Source organism: Pongo abelii, chromosome 16 (assembly GCF_028885655.2).
Source record: "Pongo abelii isolate AG06213 chromosome 16, NHGRI_mPonAbe1-v2.0_pri, whole genome shotgun sequence".
Taxonomy (NCBI): Eukaryota; Metazoa; Chordata; class Mammalia; order Primates; family Hominidae; genus Pongo; species Pongo abelii.
In genome coordinates, this window is record NC_072001.2 from 69,893,415 (window position 1) to 69,912,486 (window position 19,072).

A 19,072-nucleotide genomic window follows, 5' to 3' on the forward strand; every position below is an offset into this window, starting at 1 on the left:
CCAGCTAGTGAGAATTACCAGAGGGGAGAGCTGGGGAGAGCTCGTTGATTTCACTGATTACTCCCTACACAAACACACAGACCACTGCCTTACTTGATGGGGGAACATCTCCCCATTTCACAGACAAGAGAAACCGAGTCGCATTGTGGCTTTATGATGATGAGGGCATGCAGGTTGGGTTGGTGCTATCGGATAGAGTTGGGAAAAGCAACTTCTGGGTATTCGGGATTTCTGCTGTTATTTTTAACTCTGGTGTTAGACGTCCTTTCTTGCAGCAGTAGCCACAAGACAGGGCTGGGATGTTGTGCGACGCTTGATGTAACTCAAAAGTCCCGGCCTGCAAGTTCCCCACTGAGGAGGAAGTGGTTAGGTGGCCAGGAATGCAACCTGCGCCTCCCAGATTAATTAATAATTGAGAGCTGGCCCCCAGCCAGACGGAGCTGAGAGAGATACAGTGAACAAAGAGTGGTTAACTACAGTGGGGGAAGGAACAGTTTGACTTTGCCTGTGGCTAAAAGGGAAATTCACAATGGCCATGATTTATGGGCTGAATTACTCAGGATCCTCCTTAGTGGGCATGTGCTCTAGGAATGCAGACGCTGGCGGCCTGCAGGGCCATTTGTGCCCATGGGGAAGGGAGGTGGAAGGGATGGGGGGCAGGGGGCAGGCGCCAGCCTCGTGGAGGAGGCGCGAGTCACACCCGTGGGAGATGTCAGGGAGAGGGACTGTGCTGACTGCCTGTTGGAACTAGGTACAGGCTAGAAGTTGAGCACCGTCCAGGACGCACTCTGTGAAGAGAAATGGCAGGAAGAATGGCTGAGGATCTGGCTGCCCTGGGTTCGGATTGGGGCTTGTCGGCTGTGTGACTTAGGCTGGGGGTTTAACCACCCTGAGCCTTCATTTTCTCCTCTATAAAATGATACCTGCCTCCTAGGATTGTTCTCAGCATTAAATGAGATGGGATATGTGGACATAGATGCTCAGTAGCCACTGGATTCCCACAGGAGACCCAGTGAGAACAGAGGGTGTCTGCAGCAACCTAAACAGGGTCCCTATTAGTGAATCTCTGCCAGTGTTTGCTGGGCCCATGCGTGTAAGTTGCCTGCTGGGTAGACCCCAGCAAGGCTTCCGTGTGATTCAGGAAAGGCACCCCCTCCTCCCACCTATCACACAGGTCCCCGTAGCTGCCAACAGCCCTCCGGAGGGGGAAACAGTTCTAGAAGGCACTTGGGCATTGCCATCATTGAGTTCAGCCCAGATGTCTCCCTGGGACTCTTGTCTTTTCTAAAAGAAATCCAGAATTATGAACTGGATCATGGAAAACATGGCATGCCCATCTTCACTGAAAAGTTAACCTTGGCAATAGAAGACCAAATAGAAGCCGGCTGACAGTTGTGATCACTGCCCTCATGTTATTGCTGTGTTGGTGTTAGTCTTATCCAGACACAGGCTAAAGAATTACTCTGAGAAATATGAAACTCTTACTGAGATAATGACTCAACTTCTTCAAGATGCTGGGCGGGAGGCAGTGGCATTGGAAGGAGCATCTGATCCTGCTTCATCATTAACCTTGTGCGCCGTGGGATAGTCACCAAACCTCTGTGAGCTTTATATTCCATAAGCTAAGACAAGGTCATTTATGAATGGGCCTGTAGAATTGGGAAACCTTCCACAGTTCAAAAGAACATCCCACCATCACCATCAATGAGGATAGAACTGCCTTCTTGGCATGGGCTGTGGGAACCAAGCTTGGCCTCCTTCTACCTCGGAAACCAGTCTTGGACTTGGGATAGAGGTGTGGGTCCTGGGGTCTCTATGGGGGCTGTGTCTGCCTATTAGCCTGGTGGGATGGATATACTGGTTGGCTCCCTCCCTCCTTTGCACCCTTCACCCCTGATCATTGTAACAAGCCAGCTCTTTCCTGGCAGCTTGGGAGCTTGGGCATGGATGCGTCAAGCAGCTTCAACTTGCCTGGACAGTAGCATAGCCACAGAGAGTAGACGGGTGACCATGGCAGAGCCATGTACTTCTGCCAAGCCAGTAGGGCATTTTGCAACATTTTTGTTTGGAACGCTTAAGTCTCATGTTACTGCATTCTCTACAGCAAATATTAGTATTTAATTGTGGATTAATAATCTCTGTAGTCAATATTAGCTTTTTGTTAATTATAAAGCATTCCGGTTTGTTCCAGAAACACACAGGAATGATCGAGGCAATCCTCACTTTAAGAAAATTCAGTATATAGGCCTCTGCATTCACCAGAGAGGTATGGATCATGTATTTTTGTATAACAAAAGGCTATTTTAAAGGAAAGGATTTCCTGCAGGAATTATTATCTAATGTCCCACCTTTGTACTTTTAATTCCGGAGTGATTATCCCAAGCTGCATCTTTTTTTTTTGGAGACAGGGTCTTGTTCTGTTGCCCAGGCTGGAGTGCAGTAGTGCAACCATGGTTCACTGCTGCCTCGGCTTCTGGGGCTCAAGCAATCCTCCCACCTCAACCTCCAGAGTAGCTGGGACTACAGGTGCATGCCATCATGTCTGGATAATTTTTTATTTTTTTGTAGAGATGGGGACTTGCTATGTTGCCAGGGCACATCTTGAACTCCTGGGCACAAGTGAACCTCTCACCTTGGCCTCCCGGAGTGCTGGGATTATAGGCATGAGCCACCATATCCAGCCTACATCTTTAGTGTAAATCGAGGCAGGTATATTTGATTTGCAAAGGTCACCTGATTCTGTCTAGTTGGTAAATTAACAACAAACTGGTGTTAGATATGAAGCTTACGTTTGAGAGCTTTGCAAATAAGAAAACCAGCTTCTCCACCCATTCTTTGGCTCTTCCATTCAAAGTTATATTCCCTGTTCCATTTACTTTCATAGACTTAGCAAGCCAGAGAAATTAAATCCACCCCCATGGCCAGGTAAGATGACTTGTAGGCTTTAGGTGATTTTATTTTATTTCATTTTATTTCGAGCCACTGAAACAAGGCTCACACATAGTAAGCTCATTTACCATTCTGTTAACCAGGCTGCATCAGGAGGATCAGCAAATGGGGACAATGGTTCTCCTCGCCTACCTAACATCCTGACCTCTAAGCATCAGTAGTACCATCTGTTAAATGGGAACAATATTGCCACAGTGCCTTTTTCAAACCTGGGGCTGGGTTTGAAAGGAGGCAGATGACTTTTCAAAAGCCCTTCCAGCCTTTGAGTTTTTATATTCAGCTCCGCATTGCCGAGAGCACCTCTGTTAGGCCACATAGTACCATGTCCTTGGGGAGGAGAGGGGAGATCAAGCCAGCTGAATCCCAGGCCAGCCTGCTGGTGGATGAATTGGATGGAGACACATACCCTTCTGTTGACAGCATAAATTTGAGTGTCATGGAAGAGGGGTGTGTGATTCAGACCCAGGGACTGAGGAAGGCTTTCCAAAGGAAGTGACAGTGGTGTCTGGATGGTTAAGCAAGTTTCTGACAAGTATTAGGGAATGGGGAAAGAAACTCATGGTCACTGAGTGCCGGGTACTGTTGTCAAGCCCTTCTCGAAAACCCCTTAACCTGTGAGTTAGGTAATCACCTAGAGGAAACCAGCCCCTGGCAGGGCCGACTCCGTGGGTGTTGGATGTGTGGGGTAACTCAGGGCTGCTGCTCAGAAGAGGTCTCTGCTTAACTTAATGCTCTGCTTTCACCATCTTGAAAATCTTCCTAATTTTGGAACAAGGGGCCCTGCGTTTTCATTTTTCACTGGGCCCTCAAAAGTAGGTAGCTGGTCCTGGTTCTCAGAGATGTGGTCACCTGCCCACGGTAACATAGCTGTGAAGATTTGCACCAGTTCACCTCTCCATCATCTGTGGTCTCAGGAAGCATTCCAGATCAAGAGAGTGGATGGATGAAATTCACACTGGGTGGGGTGTTCAAAGCCCAGGGAGCTAAGTGGCCTGGTGGCAGGAGATGGTGAGGCCAAGGATTTGAGGGAGCTGGGCTGTGGGTACCTTACCTGGTTACCCCCTGGGACATTTCTACACCAATGTGGGTGCCTGTTCCTGAGAGCTGAGACAGGCTAATTGAGGGCAATTTTTAGGTACTTTGCTTTTATGGCTTTATATTAGGCCCAAGAAGAAGTTTAAGGCAGGAGGTTTGCCAATAAAACACATTGTATTTGGGAAATAAAAGACAATTAGACTAGGTGCCTCAAGTTCTCTCAGCTCTGGGAACCTGCAAGATGAAGAATGTGCCCAAAGAAGGGCTTTTTTTTTTTTTTTTTTTGAGACGGAATCTCGCTCTGTCGCCCAGAGTGCAGTGGCGTAATCTCAGCTCACTACAACCTCTACCTCCCGGGTTCAAGCGATTCTCCTGCCTCAGCCTCCCAAGTAGCTGGGATTACAGGCACCCGCCACCACGCCCAGCTAATTTTTGTAGTTTTAGTAGAGACAGGGTTTCACCATGTTGGCCAGGATGGTCTCAAACTCCTGACCTCAGGCAATCCACCTGCCTTGGCCTCCCAAAGTGCTGGGATTACAGCCGTGAGCCACTGCGCCCGGCCAAGAAGGGCTTTCTTGAAGCCTACCATCATCTGCTACAAACTAGCATCCCTGCACCTCTGATGCACGCCCAGGCTGTCCCTATCTGAACCCCCAAAGGGCCAATTTTGTCTCTGTGGTCTCAGATTAACCAGGGACTTCAGAGTTGGGTTCAGTTGGTGAACTTGGGCATTTAATGCCTGAGATGAGAACTCAGGCCCAGCCTGATGTAAGAACCGGTGCGGCCTGATGTAAGGCCGGTGTGGGCCCTGGTTTATATGTGATCCCAGCAGTTTGGTCATAAGCAGTGCAGACCCATGGAGCTGGGAGGATTTGGGGGCCCCTTCCCATCTCACAACTGCCACCTGGGGACCGAGGTACCCAGCTTCATTGTCTTGCACACTGTTATTTTAGAACCTTTCCAGGGGCAATAATGAAAGCAAGGCTTTCCCACCCCAGGTGGTCTCTGAGTAAGAAAACAAACAAACACACTCCAGAGTCTGACTTTATGATAAAACAAAAGAGGACTTGGAATGGGAGCAAAGTTCAGAGGCTTTGTTACAGAAACTGGTTCCTTCTCAAAACGTGGGCTGATTTTATAATCTGCTTATCTTGCCCTGGCTCTCCCTTTCCACCCTCCTTCCCTCCAGGACACAGGGAACCAGAGTTCCCCCACCTGGGCTCCTTTCCTCCCCTAGGGCCTGAGGGGGTTCCCTGCCTTGCTTGCCAGGTGGTCTTCTCCTTTTCAGGCTTAAGCAGTTGCAGTTTCTTTTAAGAGGGCAGCACCACTGTTTCCGGCACAGAGTCTGATGGATGAGTCCTCTGATGGAGGAGATAGCTCTACCACCAGCCTCTGTGTGGCTCTTCGAAGCTATAGCCGCCTGCGGAGAGTGTAGTGAAGGGAGCTTGTACCACAGAGCCCTGGGACCTGGAGAGAAAAGCCATGCTGTCTGGGCCCAGGGAACCTGGAACAGTCTTAGCGGGTGGGAGACGATCTCTTCGGCATGGCCAGACGGGTGAGCTGCAGGTGGAGGGCAGGTAGAGGCATGCTGATGGGAGTGGGGCCTCCGGTTTCATCCTCTGGTGGGTCCCCTTGCCCGTTGGAGTGGTAAGGTCTAATAGCTCCTGGGGAAACGGTCTGTGGAGGAGACACTGAGCAGGCCTGTGTAGTAGGAGGACCTGGGTGAAAAAAAAGCTTGTTTTGTGTCAGGGTTGCAAGATGAGTTCATCTATTCAGGATTTGTTTGAATACTGCAAGAGATAAAAGAATGGAAACCTTACCCATCACAGCCCAGGCCGCCACTTTGTTCTGCCAGAGAGGTGGGGCCAAGCAGGCTGCAGTCAGGGCGCTGAGGCTGAAAGAAAGGCCTTTCTGCAGAGAAAAGCCTGCAGAAAACCCTTGGCCTCCAGAAAGCTGGGTACAGCCCAGCTAGGTGGCCACTGACTGTCAGGATACCGCAGATCACTCCTAAGCCCCTCCTGCGACTAGGGGACTCTGAGGACCACCCAAGAGAGCGAAGGGAGCATATGAGGCAGCACCAAGGTGGGCTCAGGGTCGGGATTCCTGCGCTGCACTCTGACTTTGGGTCTGTCCTGAGGATGGGGATGATTCTGCCTCCTGGACTTGCACAGTTCAAAAAGGATCATGAATGAAGCGTGTAGAGCGCCTCCCACTGCCCTGGGACTAGCCAGGGCTAGCAGCCCTTTCCCAGGATCAATTATTATGATTGTAGCCCATCTACAAAATACTCATTTTTGTATTTTAGAGGGGTGGAATGTTTGAGTGTGGGGGAGAAACTACACTTAAAAGCCAAAAAGTGTGTTTCCAGGGCTGCATAGGTTACCAGAAATAGCTGTTAGGGTGTGACATTTGAAAAGCCCACCACCCTCCTAGGAAGGTGAGCAGCATGTCGTGGGGCAGTGTCGTTAGCACTGTCACCTTCGAGGATCCCTCTTCATGTCCAGTGTTTGCAGAACCCCCACGTGATGGCTTGGAGTGGACGTGGCTAGCTTCTTATAGCATGGTCTCTGTGCCATTGCCCTGAAGTCCGCTGGGATTTTGCAGCCCACAGGTTGCAGCCACAGGAGTAATGCAAAGAGTCCACATCTCTAAGCCTAGATAGGTGGAAGCTCAAATCCCAATTCTGCAGCTTCCTGGCTGAGAAGTTGGGGTATGTTTCCGGACTTTCAGGCCTCAGCTCCCTCATCTTAAGATGGGAGAATTAACATATGTTGAGGTAGGTCATTTAAAGGGTTTCAGACACTGCCTGGTATTTGGTAAAGGTTTCTTAAATGTGAGCTAGTTTATTATATTATTATCATGACTATTATTATTTCCCCTTGATTCTCAACTCCACTGGCACATATTATGTTTGCAGGTGTTACTACTGAATATGAATACCCTTATGAACTATACAGGCTGAGTCAATCTATCATATAATTTGTATACACATGTAGATAAGGCTGCATGGTGGTAAATAATATTAGTAATCACAATAGCTGTTAACTTATGCAATGCCTATTTTGAGCCAGGCATTATTTGACACACTTGAAATTAATCCCAGCACTCTGATGAAGTAACACTGATTGCATCCCTGTGTTACAGGTTAGGAAACTGAGGCCTAGAAGGGTGAAGTCACTCGCCCAAGATTTCACAGCTGCTGAGTGGCAGAGCTGGGATTCACATGCAGGCACCTTTGCTCCCTAGTCCATGCTTTTAACCCTGTGCAGGAGACATCCTGCACAGTTGTGCCGCTCATTTTCACTGTGACCTTGGCAAGTCACTTTACCTCTTTGAGCCTGTTTTTGCGCCTTGGCCATGTGGACGGCACGTGCCTCAGTCTCCCTCCTCCTGGTTCTGTCATGCTGCCCTCCTGTTCCCATCACACTCCCTGTCTTAGAGGCATCCCTCCACCCCCAGCCGACTAGCTGAGCGGCTGTCTGGAGGGTAGTGGCCAGTGTGGAGACCAGCCGCCAAAAGAGCCCCTGAGGTGGGCCCTGTGCAGACAGGCTGCGGTGGTGGCCAGACCGCCCGTGATGTAATGACCGATTAGGAACTTCCCCTTGGAAGCCTGGCTTCCTCTAGGAGCCAAAGGTGCTGGAGCTGAGGTGGGGGGTGGGGAGGGGTGGGTGGGAGCGAGTAAGAGGAAACTCCTGTCAGCTGGGCCCAGCTTTTGGAAAGAGTTCAGCAGAGAGGCTCGTTCTAAGCTGTTGACCGTTAACATGGCCCTGCGCACATTCCTTCTCTTGCTTTTACTGCCGGAGCCCAGTGGATAAAGAACTGGTCTTCCCCTCCCTTCACAAAGAAAAGAAAAGAGCCTCTAATTAATGCTGCATCTCTAGACTTGCGGCAAAACCTGAAGCCATTTCTGCAGCTTAAAATGACAAAGGAGAGTTAAGTGGAAACTCCTTTTTCCCTCTAAGTTTGATAACAAAAACTACTTATCTAATGGGCAAACAAGGCTTTAAAAGGGGTGTTAGGTTAACCAGATGCAGGGCCACGTAATTACTCCCAGGCCTGGGAGCCACAGATGAAAAGCTGCCGGTTGGACTGGAACTTGAAGCCACAGGCATGACACGGGACAGAAGAAAGGAGTTTTCCAGGAGAGCAGGAGGCCTCAGTGCAGCCCTGTGCAAAGGGGATTGGAAAAGCCAGCCCTGGGCCCCTCTTCAGCTCTGCCACCAACTTGCTGGGTGACCCTGGGCAAGTCACTTAACTTCTCTGGGCTTCTGAGACTTTGAGTATCTCTTCTTTGCTCTCGGTAGGGTCTGGGCCTGTCTGCCCTTGTTTCAGGCCCATCAACGAGGGGCTGATCAGGCCCTTTTGGTCCAGCCCTGGGAGAGCCAGGGAGGTTGCTATGGCCCAGGTGGGTGTGAAGCAGCAGCAAATACTTGGAAGGTGAAGGAGTAGGGACCGCCTGCTCCCCTGCCGACCCAGACCCCTGAAGACCCAGAGGACTCGGGCTGAGCCTCCCATGAATGCCCTGAACCTTTGAGTCTAAGCTGGGCACAACGTTCGTTCCTTCAGGGGTGGCTGAGTCCAAGGCAGTCTGGCCAGAAGGAAAGCGGGGAGCCGGAAGAAAGCAGGCTGCAGTTTATGCTCAGGCTCTTGGAGCATGCAGCCCACGGGGGAGCACACAGGAACGTTCCTGCCCTTTGTTTTGACAGAAAACTGCTGATTCGAAGAAGCGAAAGGCTTTTCTTGGGATTTCAGCACTCCCCGCCTCCCTCAGACTGCAGTCAGCTCCTTTGGTGCCCCTGCACCCCCACAAAATTACATGTTGGGCTCGCAGCACCCTCCCTGGGCAGAGAGGCATAGAGAAAAGAATGCCAGCCATCGGAGGGGCCGATTTCTGTGCAGGGGAGAAGGCCTATTGTTGGGACCAGTCACCACCTCCTCCTCGGCGCAGACAGCCACCACCCTCTGGTGGCAGGAATGTGGGTGCCACCGGGAGGGAACAGGGCTTGTCCCCCAGGCCACTGTGGAGCCCTGCTGGGGCCACTCTAGGATAGCCACAGGACATTGCCACTTTCTTCTTTTTAATTTTTTCAAGGTATCATACCTAAAATGAAATCCACCGTTCTTCAAGTATCCAGGGTGTGGCTTTTTACAGCACAGATGCCCAAGTTCCCATGGTTCCAGTCAAGAAATAAGATATTTCCATCATGCTGGAAAGTTGTCTTGTGCCTCTTCCCAGCTGTCTCCCTCTCCCCAGGGGTAACCACTATTCTGATTTATTTTATTTTATTTTATTTTTTGAGACGGAGTTTCGCTCTTGTTGCCCAGGCTGGAGTGCAGTGGTGCAATCTTGGCTCACTGCAGCGTCCACCTCCTGGGTTCCAGCGATTCTCTGCCTCAGCCTCCCGAATAGTTGGGATTATGGCGCCCGCCACCACACCCGGGTGATTTTTTTGTATTTTTAATAGAGATGGGGTTTTGCCATGTTGGCCAGGCTGGTCTCGAACTCCTGACCTCAGGTGATCCACCCACCTCAGCCTCCGAAAGTGCTGAGATTACAGGCGTGAGCCACCACGCCTGGCCACTGTTCTGATTTACGTCGCCGTAGATTAGTTTGCCTTCTCAAGAGTTTTGTCTCGGTGGAAACACCGCGAACCCTGTGTCTGGCCTCTCGTGCTCAATGGGATGCCCTTCAGATTCATGTACCTTGTTGCAGGTTTCAGTAGCTTGTTCCTTTTTCTTGGTGAGTAGTGTTCCATTGGCTGGATGTGCCTAGATTTTGTTTATTGGTTTTCTGTTGATAGATATCTGAGCTGGTTTCTCGGTTTGGGTGGTTAGGACTAGAGCTACTAGTCCTAGGAACGTTAACTAAATCACGGAAATTTAGAGCTGGGGAGAGTAATGATCTCATTGTTCGGATGGGAAGACTGAGGCCAGAGGAGGGAGATGACCTGCTGGATCAGGGCCAGGAGGCAGGACTCCTCAGGGAGATGACCTGTTGGATCAGGGCCAGGAGGCAGGACTCCTCCCAGGCTAGTGCCACTCTGCCAGATCCACCCCAGACACAGCTCCTCTCCTCCTCCCCCCGGAACCCTCCCAGCAGGACCCAGAGTCTGGCTGGGAACTAGGCCAGGCCCTGAGCAGGGGGTAGTGAGCGGGAGTTTCGGTCAGAGCTCGGTCATCTTTGATGTTGTTCACTCGGGTCTGACTCCCTGGTATTTATTTGCAATTAAAGAGCTGGTTCCTAATTAGGCTGGTGGCCGTGGGAGATGGCGGTACCACAGCCTAGGAGCCACGAGGAGAAAAAGATCCTTCTGTAAGAGACTGTCCCCTCACCTGAGTGGCAGCCTAGGCTTGTGACTGAGAGGCACAGGGGGAAGAGGCTGTGTAGCTGTGGGAAGTACAGAGTGGGGACCATGGATTAGGGGGCTCCCACCTTCTCACTCATGGTGTCACAGAGAGCATGTCAGCTTGTGTTGGACACACCGCATGAAATCTGAATGCACATATGTGTGTGAGAGAATGGAGCTAAAACAGGGCTCATTCTAGACATTCAGACATTCGTTGCTTCATTCTTCCATTCGTTCACTCACTGGGCACCTCTTTCACCGCAGGTGCCAGGCTAGGGGCTAACCCCTAACAATTGTAAAGTACATTGCGGTTTGCAAAGGGTCTTGTCATCTACAGTCCTATTGAGACCTTCCATGGCGGTGACCCTGGGCCATGACCCCCTACCCCACTAAAGATCCCTGGCCTCTGAAGGGTAAGGCCAACACTGGAGCCCGTAAACAAGGCAGCTCCTTCCTTCTGCACCCACTTGATTTTGCCAGAGTTTCCAGAAAATTCAGAGATGGACTGTGGTGAGTGGGGTACTTAATTATTGAATCAGTCCTTTTACAAATACAGAGACTGAGGCTTGGAGACATTTAGCAGTTTATCGATGGCCACATATCCAGTCAGTGGTGGCAGCCTTAGGTCAGTCTCACTGTGAAAACTTTTGGACCATGCGGCATGGATTAGAGTAGAATTCTGGGCTCTCAAATTCTGGCCCTAGGTCTGCCACCCGCTGCTGTGTGTCCTTGGGCAAGTCTCTCGGCGCCCCCCAGGATGCTGTCTTTGGGGCACCAGATTATTAGACTCCATTAGTGGTCCCAACAGGCCAGTCTCAGGACCAAGTTTTCATTGGTCCATGGTAAGAGAAATAAAAATAAGTTAGAAAATAAGTCTGTACATGGCAAAATAAAGCAGTGGTAGTCCGGGTGCAATGGCTCGTGCTTGTAATTCCAACACTTTGGGAGACCAAGACAGGCAGATTGCTTGAGCCCAGGCGTTTGAGACCAGCCTGGGTAACATGGCAAAACCCGGTGGTGTGTGCCTATAATGCCAGCTACTTGAGAAGCTGAGGAGGGAGAATTGCTTGAGCCTGGGAGGTTGAGGCTACAAGGAGCCGAGACTGCGCCACTGTACTCCTGCCTAAGTGACAGAGTGAGACCATTTCTCAAACAAAAACAAAAGCAAAGCAGTGGTCGCCCTGTGTCATTCCCAACTCCCCTGTTAAAAACATGTGTTGGTTTGTGGAAGCCCAAAGTGTTGGGTCTCACTGGATAAGATAATGTCAGCGGATACTCAAGCTCTGATGCCCTGGGACTGAGAGTTGAGTGAGAACAGGGAGGCTGAGTGAGTGGCTTACCCTCTGGATCAGACAAGAGACCCCAGTTTTTGCCCACCACTCTTCAGTGCCCTAGGGCCTGAGCCCAGCAGCCCACCTGCTGGGCAGGATTCCCCATGGGGTGTGGGGTGGGGGCAATGTCTAGGCACTGGGATGTATTTTATTTTCTGCCTCCTTCCCTTTTATTAGGTTGGTGCAGAAGTAATTGAGGCAGGAGGGTCACTTGAGCCCAGGAGTTTTAAGCCCAGCCTGGGCAATAAAGCAAGACCTCATCTCTATAAAAAAGCTTTTGAAAATTAGCTGGGCATGATGGTGTACATCTGTAGTCCCAGCTATTCGGGAAGCTGAGACAGGAGGATTGCTTGAGCCCAAGGAATATATGCAGCCCTGGGATAGATGGAGACCCACCCCACCGCTTACCAGTCAGACAGTGTAGACCAACTGGGGGGCACTGACCAGGAGCGCAGACACCTGTTAAGGCCAAGGGAGGGGCTGCAGTTCAGGTGCCCCAGGAAGGAGAGGTCAGAGAGGGCTTCCCAGAGGCAGCAGTCTGTCTCCCTGAATTTGGGGAGACATGGGCAGGAGCGCAGGCCTGATGAGGTGTAACCCAGTCTGTTCAACCAAGGAAGCCGCAGGGGTTGGGGCCTGGCTCAAGCCCTGGGTGTCCCTTAGCTGGCTGGCTGGGGCAGGCAAGGCTTGAGGGCGGCTCTGTGGGTTCATCCCCAGTCATAGGGTACCATAAGGTGCGCTGGGGCTAGGCTGGGGACATGGGTTTTGAGTTGGGGGATGGAAGGAGTTTGGCCTGGCTGGGGTGGGGGAACTGAGAGGAGGGGGATAGGAAGTCCCACCTGTCCTTGAATTGAAAAACTTTGTTTTCTTTTCTTTTCTTTTTTTTTTTTTTTTTTTTTGAGACAAGGTCTCACTCTGTCACCCAGACTGGGATGCAGTAGCACAATGACAGTTCCCGGTAGCTTCAAACTTGGGCTCAAGCAATCCTCCTGTCTCAGCTTCCCAAGCAGCTGGGACTACAGATGTACACCATCATGCCCAGCTAATTTTTAAAAGTTTTTTTAGAGATGAGATCTTGCTTTGTTGCCCAGGCTGGGCTTAAACTCCTGGGCTCAAATGAGCCTCCTGCCTCAGCCTCCCAGAGTTCCCAGCCAGAAACCTTTTGGAAGCTGGGAAAGAGAAAGTCACTCCCCCCCGCCCCCTGCGCCCCTGTCCGTCCCCAGCTAGACTCTCCCTTTTTTCCATGGGTGGGGTAGAGCTGTCACTCTGTGGCTGGGCAGCTGTCTCAGAGCCTTGTCTGTGAAGAGGTGCAGCAGTGACCCCTCTCTCAGTGAGACAGTAAAGTTGAGTCCTCCAAGAGTGGGGATAGTGACACCTCAGCTTGTAAACAATAACCTCTAGGGCTCATGGACCATGAGAGCAGTCATGCTTACAGATAGGGAAACTGAGGCTTAGGGAGGGAGAGGGACTTGCTTAGTGTACAGGTTTTAGGAAGGAGCCAGGACAGAACTCTCTCTGGATTTTGGAGAAGAGCTCCCCTCTAGAGTGTGGCCTGGCACCAAGGCGGCCCCAGCATTCACTGGTGTATACCCTGGGCCTCAGTTGCCTCACCTGTGGAATGGGCTGCTAGCAGAGGTGAAATGAGGCTGTTGTGAAGAAGGGGCCCAGCTCGTAGAAGGCATTCATGGATGCCGTTGCCCGTCGTGTCTCCCGGCATACTCCAGGCGTCGCTTCTTTGCATCCCCACCTTGCTGTGCCTGACACACTCGTGGAATTCTTGTTGGTTGGTGGGCAGTGTGGGTGCTGCAGTTCCGTGGCCAGGCTGGCATGGTGCTGCTTTTCTGGCCCCTCGGGACTCCCAGACCTGTGCCAGGTAGATGGCTGGGGAGAGGGGCACTGGAGTGGGATGGCTGGAGCTCAGAGTCTGGCTGTTCCCAGCTGCCCACCTGCTGGGACTGGCCTGATGCCTGCAGCCTAGTGACCTCCCAAGGGCTTGAGCTGTCTCTGTCACTATTGCCCACTGGCTAAGGGGCAGTTCTGTCGACGGCAGGATGCAGGACCTCTTCCTCCTCTCCTGACCATCAGCTGGAAGCATCAGAGGCCTCGCTGGAGACTCTGAGGCAAAATGATCCAAGCTGTGGGCTGGTGTGAGGACTTGGATTACCCCCCCAGCAGACTTGGGGACCTGTGTCTGGGACCTCAGTGCCAGGCACAGGGCAAGGGGCACACTCATGAAACCTGTGTCCAGCCCAAAGCCACAGCAGAGCAGTCAGCCTCCAGGAGGCCCCTGAGGCAGACAGCCTCCTGCTAGGTGGCTGGGCGGGCCTCCCAGTGTGTAAGGGGATGTCAGGGGCCCTGCCACCCTGTTCTTCTGGGGCTTCTAGGCAGGGGCAAGACCAAGGCAAAGGCGGCCAGAGCTGGCCTCACTCAGGCTCCCAGGTGAAGCTGTTAGAAGTGTGGTCCTCTGGGATTTGGTTGGACTTTGATCAGTTTTCCTCAGAAAAACAGCCATGAAGCGCTTTGCTTTGCTCTGTCAAACCTCCGGCAGAACGCCTCCCTCTGCACAGGCCCAGGCCAGGGACCTGTGTGGAAGCAGGCCTGGCAGGCAAATCATGTCACCTCACTGGGCAATTATAGGTGCCTGCCTGCTTCTCAGAGCTGTGAGCTCAAAGGAAAGGCCAGATGTCAGAATCTGAGAAGCTGGCCACATGAGAGCAGGGAGCACCCTGGCTTGTGTTGGTCTGAACTTTGGTCTCAGAAAATTGTTAAACTCCTCCAGACACACAGACGGCCCGAGTCAGAGTGACAAGGGATTTCAGTAACATCTTAGCTACCCCTTTGCTATACAGTGGGGAAACTGAGGCCCAGAGAGGAGCAGCACACACCTTCGATTGCTGGACAGCTCCAGAGCCCTTAAGGAGCCATTTTCTTTGTCATTTAGGGACCCTCAGCTCGTCTGCCATGCAGAAGTGGCTGCAGTTCTGGTACAAACCTCCATTTCCTGCAAAGAAAGCCAGCTCAGGTGGGCAGTACCGGGAGGCTAAGGCTGAGGCAGGGAGCAGTCAGGCAGTCATATTTGTAACAAGGCCACCACAGAAATCCCACTCCTCCAGGCTGGAAGGGATCCTGGGGGCAACTCCTCCCACCCCCAGCCTGCCTCCCTGTGCTTGAGTCCTCTAATGTGATTTCAACCTCCCCGCCCATCCCCCAGTAGCCTAACCCTACTCTGTCAGGTTGAGACTTGGACTAGTGGGTTCAAATTCTGGCGGGGTGCCCTCCTCTGTAGAACGAGGAGAAGGTGGCGTCCTTGCAGAGTGATCGTGAGGACCACGTGAGTCCTGTGTGCTGTGAAGAGTAAGAAGTACAGTGCTCCACGCCGGCTCCATGATGGTTGCTCCACAGTCAGCCCCTCCTTTGGGGGCGTGCAGGCAGTTGTCTGTCTCTCCTGCTAGCATGAAGAGGCAGGGGCAGGGTGTGCGGGGTTCATGTCTGGTCCACAGCACCTAGCACACAACAGGTGCTCTCTGGCTTGTACTCTGTGGCTCATAACCTTTGTTTTCTCCTTTGTGTGAGTTTGTGTGTGTGAAAGAGATGTCCCGTTGTGGGCTGTATTTCCTGAGGACAACCTGGCACACAGTCGGTGCCCACATGACTGCTGAATGCTGGAAACCTTACCCAGCTCCCACTGTGCAGACAGCAGTGCCCACCTCCGCTCCCCGGTGCCTCCTACCTCCCGACCCAGAATAACGCGGCGGTCCCTGTGCTTGTCCCGCAGACGCCAGCATGTCTCCGGACGCCACCAAGCCGAGCCACTGGTGCAGCGTGGCGTACTGGGAGCACCGGACGCGCGTGGGCCGCCTCTATGCGGTGTACGACCAGGCCGTCAGCATCTTCTACGACCTACCTCAGGGCAGCGGCTTCTGCCTGGGCCAGCTCAACCTGGAGCAGCGCAGCGAGTCGGTGCGGCGAACGCGCAGCAAGATCGGCTTCGGCATCCTGCTCAGCAAGGAGCCCGACGGCGTGTGGGCCTACAACCGCGGCGAGCACCCCATCTTCGTCAACTCCCCGACGCTGGACGCGCCCGGCGGCCGCGCCCTGGTCGTGCGCAAGGTGCCGCCCGGCTACTCCATCAAGGTGTTCGACTTCGAGCGCTCGGGCCTGCAGCACGCGCCCGAACCCGACGCGGCCGACGGCCCCTACGACCCCAACAGCGTCCGCATCAGCTTCGCCAAGGGCTGGGGGCCCTGCTACTCCCGGCAGTTCATCACCTCCTGCCCCTGCTGGCTGGAGATCCTCCTCAACAACCCCAGATAGTGGCGGCCCCGGCGGAGGGGCAGGTGGGAGGCCGCGGCCACCGCCACCTGCCGGCCTCGAGAGGGGCCGATGCCCAGAGACACAGCCCCCACGGACAAAACCCCCCAGATATCATCTACCTAGATTTAATATAAAGTTTTATATATTATATGGAAATATATATTATACTTGTAATTATGGAGTCATTTTTACAATGTAATTATTTATGTATGGTGCAATGTGTGTATATGGACAAAACAAGAAAGACGCACTTTGGCTTATAATTCTTTCAATACAGATATATTTTCTTTCTCTTCCTCCTTCCTCTTCTTTACTTTTTTTATATATATATAAAGAAAATGATACAGCAGAGCTAGGTGGAAAAGCCTGGGTTTGGTGTATGGTTTCTGAGATATTAATGCCCAGACAAAAAGCTAATACCAGTCACTCGATAATAAAGTATTCGCATTATAGTTTTTTTTTTAAACTGTCTTCTTTTTATGAAGAGGGGCAGGTAGGGCTTCAGCGGATTTCTGACCCATCATGTACCTTGAAACTTGACCTCAGTTTTCAAGTTTTACTTTTATTGGATAAAGATAGAACAAATTGAAAAGGGAGGAAAGTCACATTTACTCTTAAGTAAACCAGAGAAAGTTCTGTTGTTCCTTCCTGCCCGTGGCTATGGGGTGTCCATTGGATAGGGGGGGTGGTGGGGAAAGGGAGAATACACTGGCCATTTACCCTGGACAAGCTCTTCCAGTCTGATGGAGGAGGTTCATGCCCTAGCCTAGAAAGGCCCAGGTCCATGCCCCCCATCTTTGAGTTATGAGCAAGCTAAAAGAAGACACTATTTCTCACCATTTTGTGGAAATGGCCTGGGGAACAAAGACTGAAATGGGCCTTGAGCCCACCTGCTACCTTGCAGAACCATCTCGAGCCCCGTGGTGAGTAGATCTTTTTAGGACCTCCACAGGCTATTTCCCACCACCCCCCCCAGCCAAAAATAGCTCAGAATCTGCCCATCCAGGGCTGTATTAATGATTTATGTAAAGGCATATGGTTTATTTCTACTTTGTAAAAGGGAAAAGTTGAGGTTCTGGAAGGATAAATGATTTGCTCATGAGACAAAATCAAGGTTAGAAGTTACATGGAATTGTAGGACCAGAGCCATATCATTAGATCAGCTTTCTGAAGAGTATTCTCAAAAAAAGAAAGTCTCCTTGGCCAGATAACTAAGAGGAATGTTGCATTGTATATCTTTTTTCTTGGAGATTTATATTAACATATTAAGTGCTCTGAGAAGTCCTGTGTATTATCTCTTGCTGCATAATAAATTATCCCCAAACTTAGCAGCTTAAAATAACTAACATTTATTATCTCCCACAGTTTCTGCAGGTCAGGAATCTGGGAGCAGCTTAGCCAAGTGGTTCTGGCTCGGGGTCTCTGGTGAGGTTGCCATCAAGCTGTCAGCCAGGGCTGCAGTCATCTGAGTCTTGACTGGGTCTGGGGGACCTGCTCCAAGCTCGCTCATGTAGCTGCTGGCAGAAGCCCTCAGTTCCCTGCCGTGTGGGCATCTCCACTGGGCTGCTTGCAACATGGCTTCCCCAGAGCAAATGATCCAAAAGAGCAAGGGTGAAGTTGCTGGGGTTTTTTTCTTTTTTCTTTTTTTTGAGACAGGGTCTTACTGTTTCACCCAGGCTGGAATGCAGTGGCCCCATCATGACTCACTGCAGCCTCAAACTCCCTGGGCTCAGGTGATCCTGCTGCATCAGCCCCTGAGTAGCTGGGACTACAGGTGCACACCATCATGTCTGGCTAAGTTTTGTATTTTTGGTAGAGATGGGATTTCACCATGTTGCCTGGGCTGGTCTTGAAATCCTGAGCTCAAATGATCCTCCCACTTCGGCCCCACAAAGTGTTGCGATTATAGACGTGAGCCACCATGCCTAACCTAAGCTGCTGTCTTCTGTAACTAGATCTCAGAAATGACATACCATTGCTTCTGCCATACTTATTGGTCATACAAACCATCTCTGTTACAATGTGGGAGGGACTACACAATGACATGAATACCAGGAGACAGGAATCATGGCCACCACATCCTCCAAGAAGAAAAACCGTTTAACTTTGTTTCCCAAAGTTATTTACGAATAGACTGTCCCCACCCCTGTAATTCTGTCCTCATACTGAGGCATGCCAGTGATTCTGGGCTGACCACAGCTGGCCATGCCAGGATGCTCTTCACTGAGGCCCTGGCCTGAAGACATTCAGCAGAGATGGCTGTCTCACTGGAATATTCAGAGAGCTCTTGGTATAGGGGCAGGACGGGAGGCACCTCAGGCTCACAGGCAGTTTGTGGGTGCACAGCCAAAAGGAATAAGCAACCACTCCATGGGAGTGCCGAGGAGGCGGAATTGGGAGGCCTCCTAGGAGGCTCAGTGCCTTGACCTCCGGTCCTCACAGGACAAATGAGCGGGAAGCTGGCAGGCTAAGGGTGGCAGAGGGTGCAGGAGCAAAGAGTGTGGGGGTGGCAGAGACCAGGAAGCAAGAGGGGAGTTTCCAGACACTCGTGCTCTGGAGCCAGGCTGCCCAAGTTCAAATCCCAGTTCTGCCACTCAGAGTGACTTCAGTGACTTAATAACTTCTTTATGTGCTTTGGTGTTCCCATCTGTAAGATGGGAATAAGATTGTCCCCACCTCAGAAGTAGGTACAAATTGGGAGAGTGAAGCACGCCACACACTACCTGGTCTGTCACCAGGACACAGCTGCCATTATTCACACAGGGCCAGGGCTGGAAAGGGCTGGGCTGCCCTCAAACACCAAGATGAGGAGCTAGGGTGATCTTCAGGGGGCAGTGGGGAAGGTGGGCTGCTTCTCAGTGGGCCAGGGAGATGAGCAGACCTGGGCAGCTTAAGGATCATTGCTGGGTCCCCTGAGCCCTGAACCCATCCTGCCTCCCCTTGAGCCTGGTGCCTACCAATGCCAGTCTCCTGAGAGGGGCTTCTTGCCGTTATGGGAAGCAGCCAGTCACCCTGCAATGCCTGGATGTGGAAGTGATCATTATAATCTGCCATCATCATGGGTTGACAGCCCCATTTTATTGGTGAGGAAACAGGCCC

The 19,072-nt window shown here is 51.7% G+C and overlaps 1 protein-coding gene across 1 annotated transcript in view; it reads left to right on the forward strand.

The window, feature by feature from the left end:
- The window catches only part of SMAD6 (SMAD family member 6), an 80,843-nt gene extending 63,542 nt beyond the window's left edge, over positions 1 to 17,301 (forward strand). Inside the window, exon 4 of the mRNA XM_002825596.6 lies at positions 15,435 to 17,301. Coding sequence (XP_002825642.3) covers positions 15,435 to 15,973 — 539 coding nt within the window. The 3' untranslated portion in view covers positions 15,974 to 17,301. The remainder of the gene's footprint in view (positions 1 to 15,434) is intronic.
- Positions 17,302 to 19,072: the final 1,771 nt, after the last annotated feature.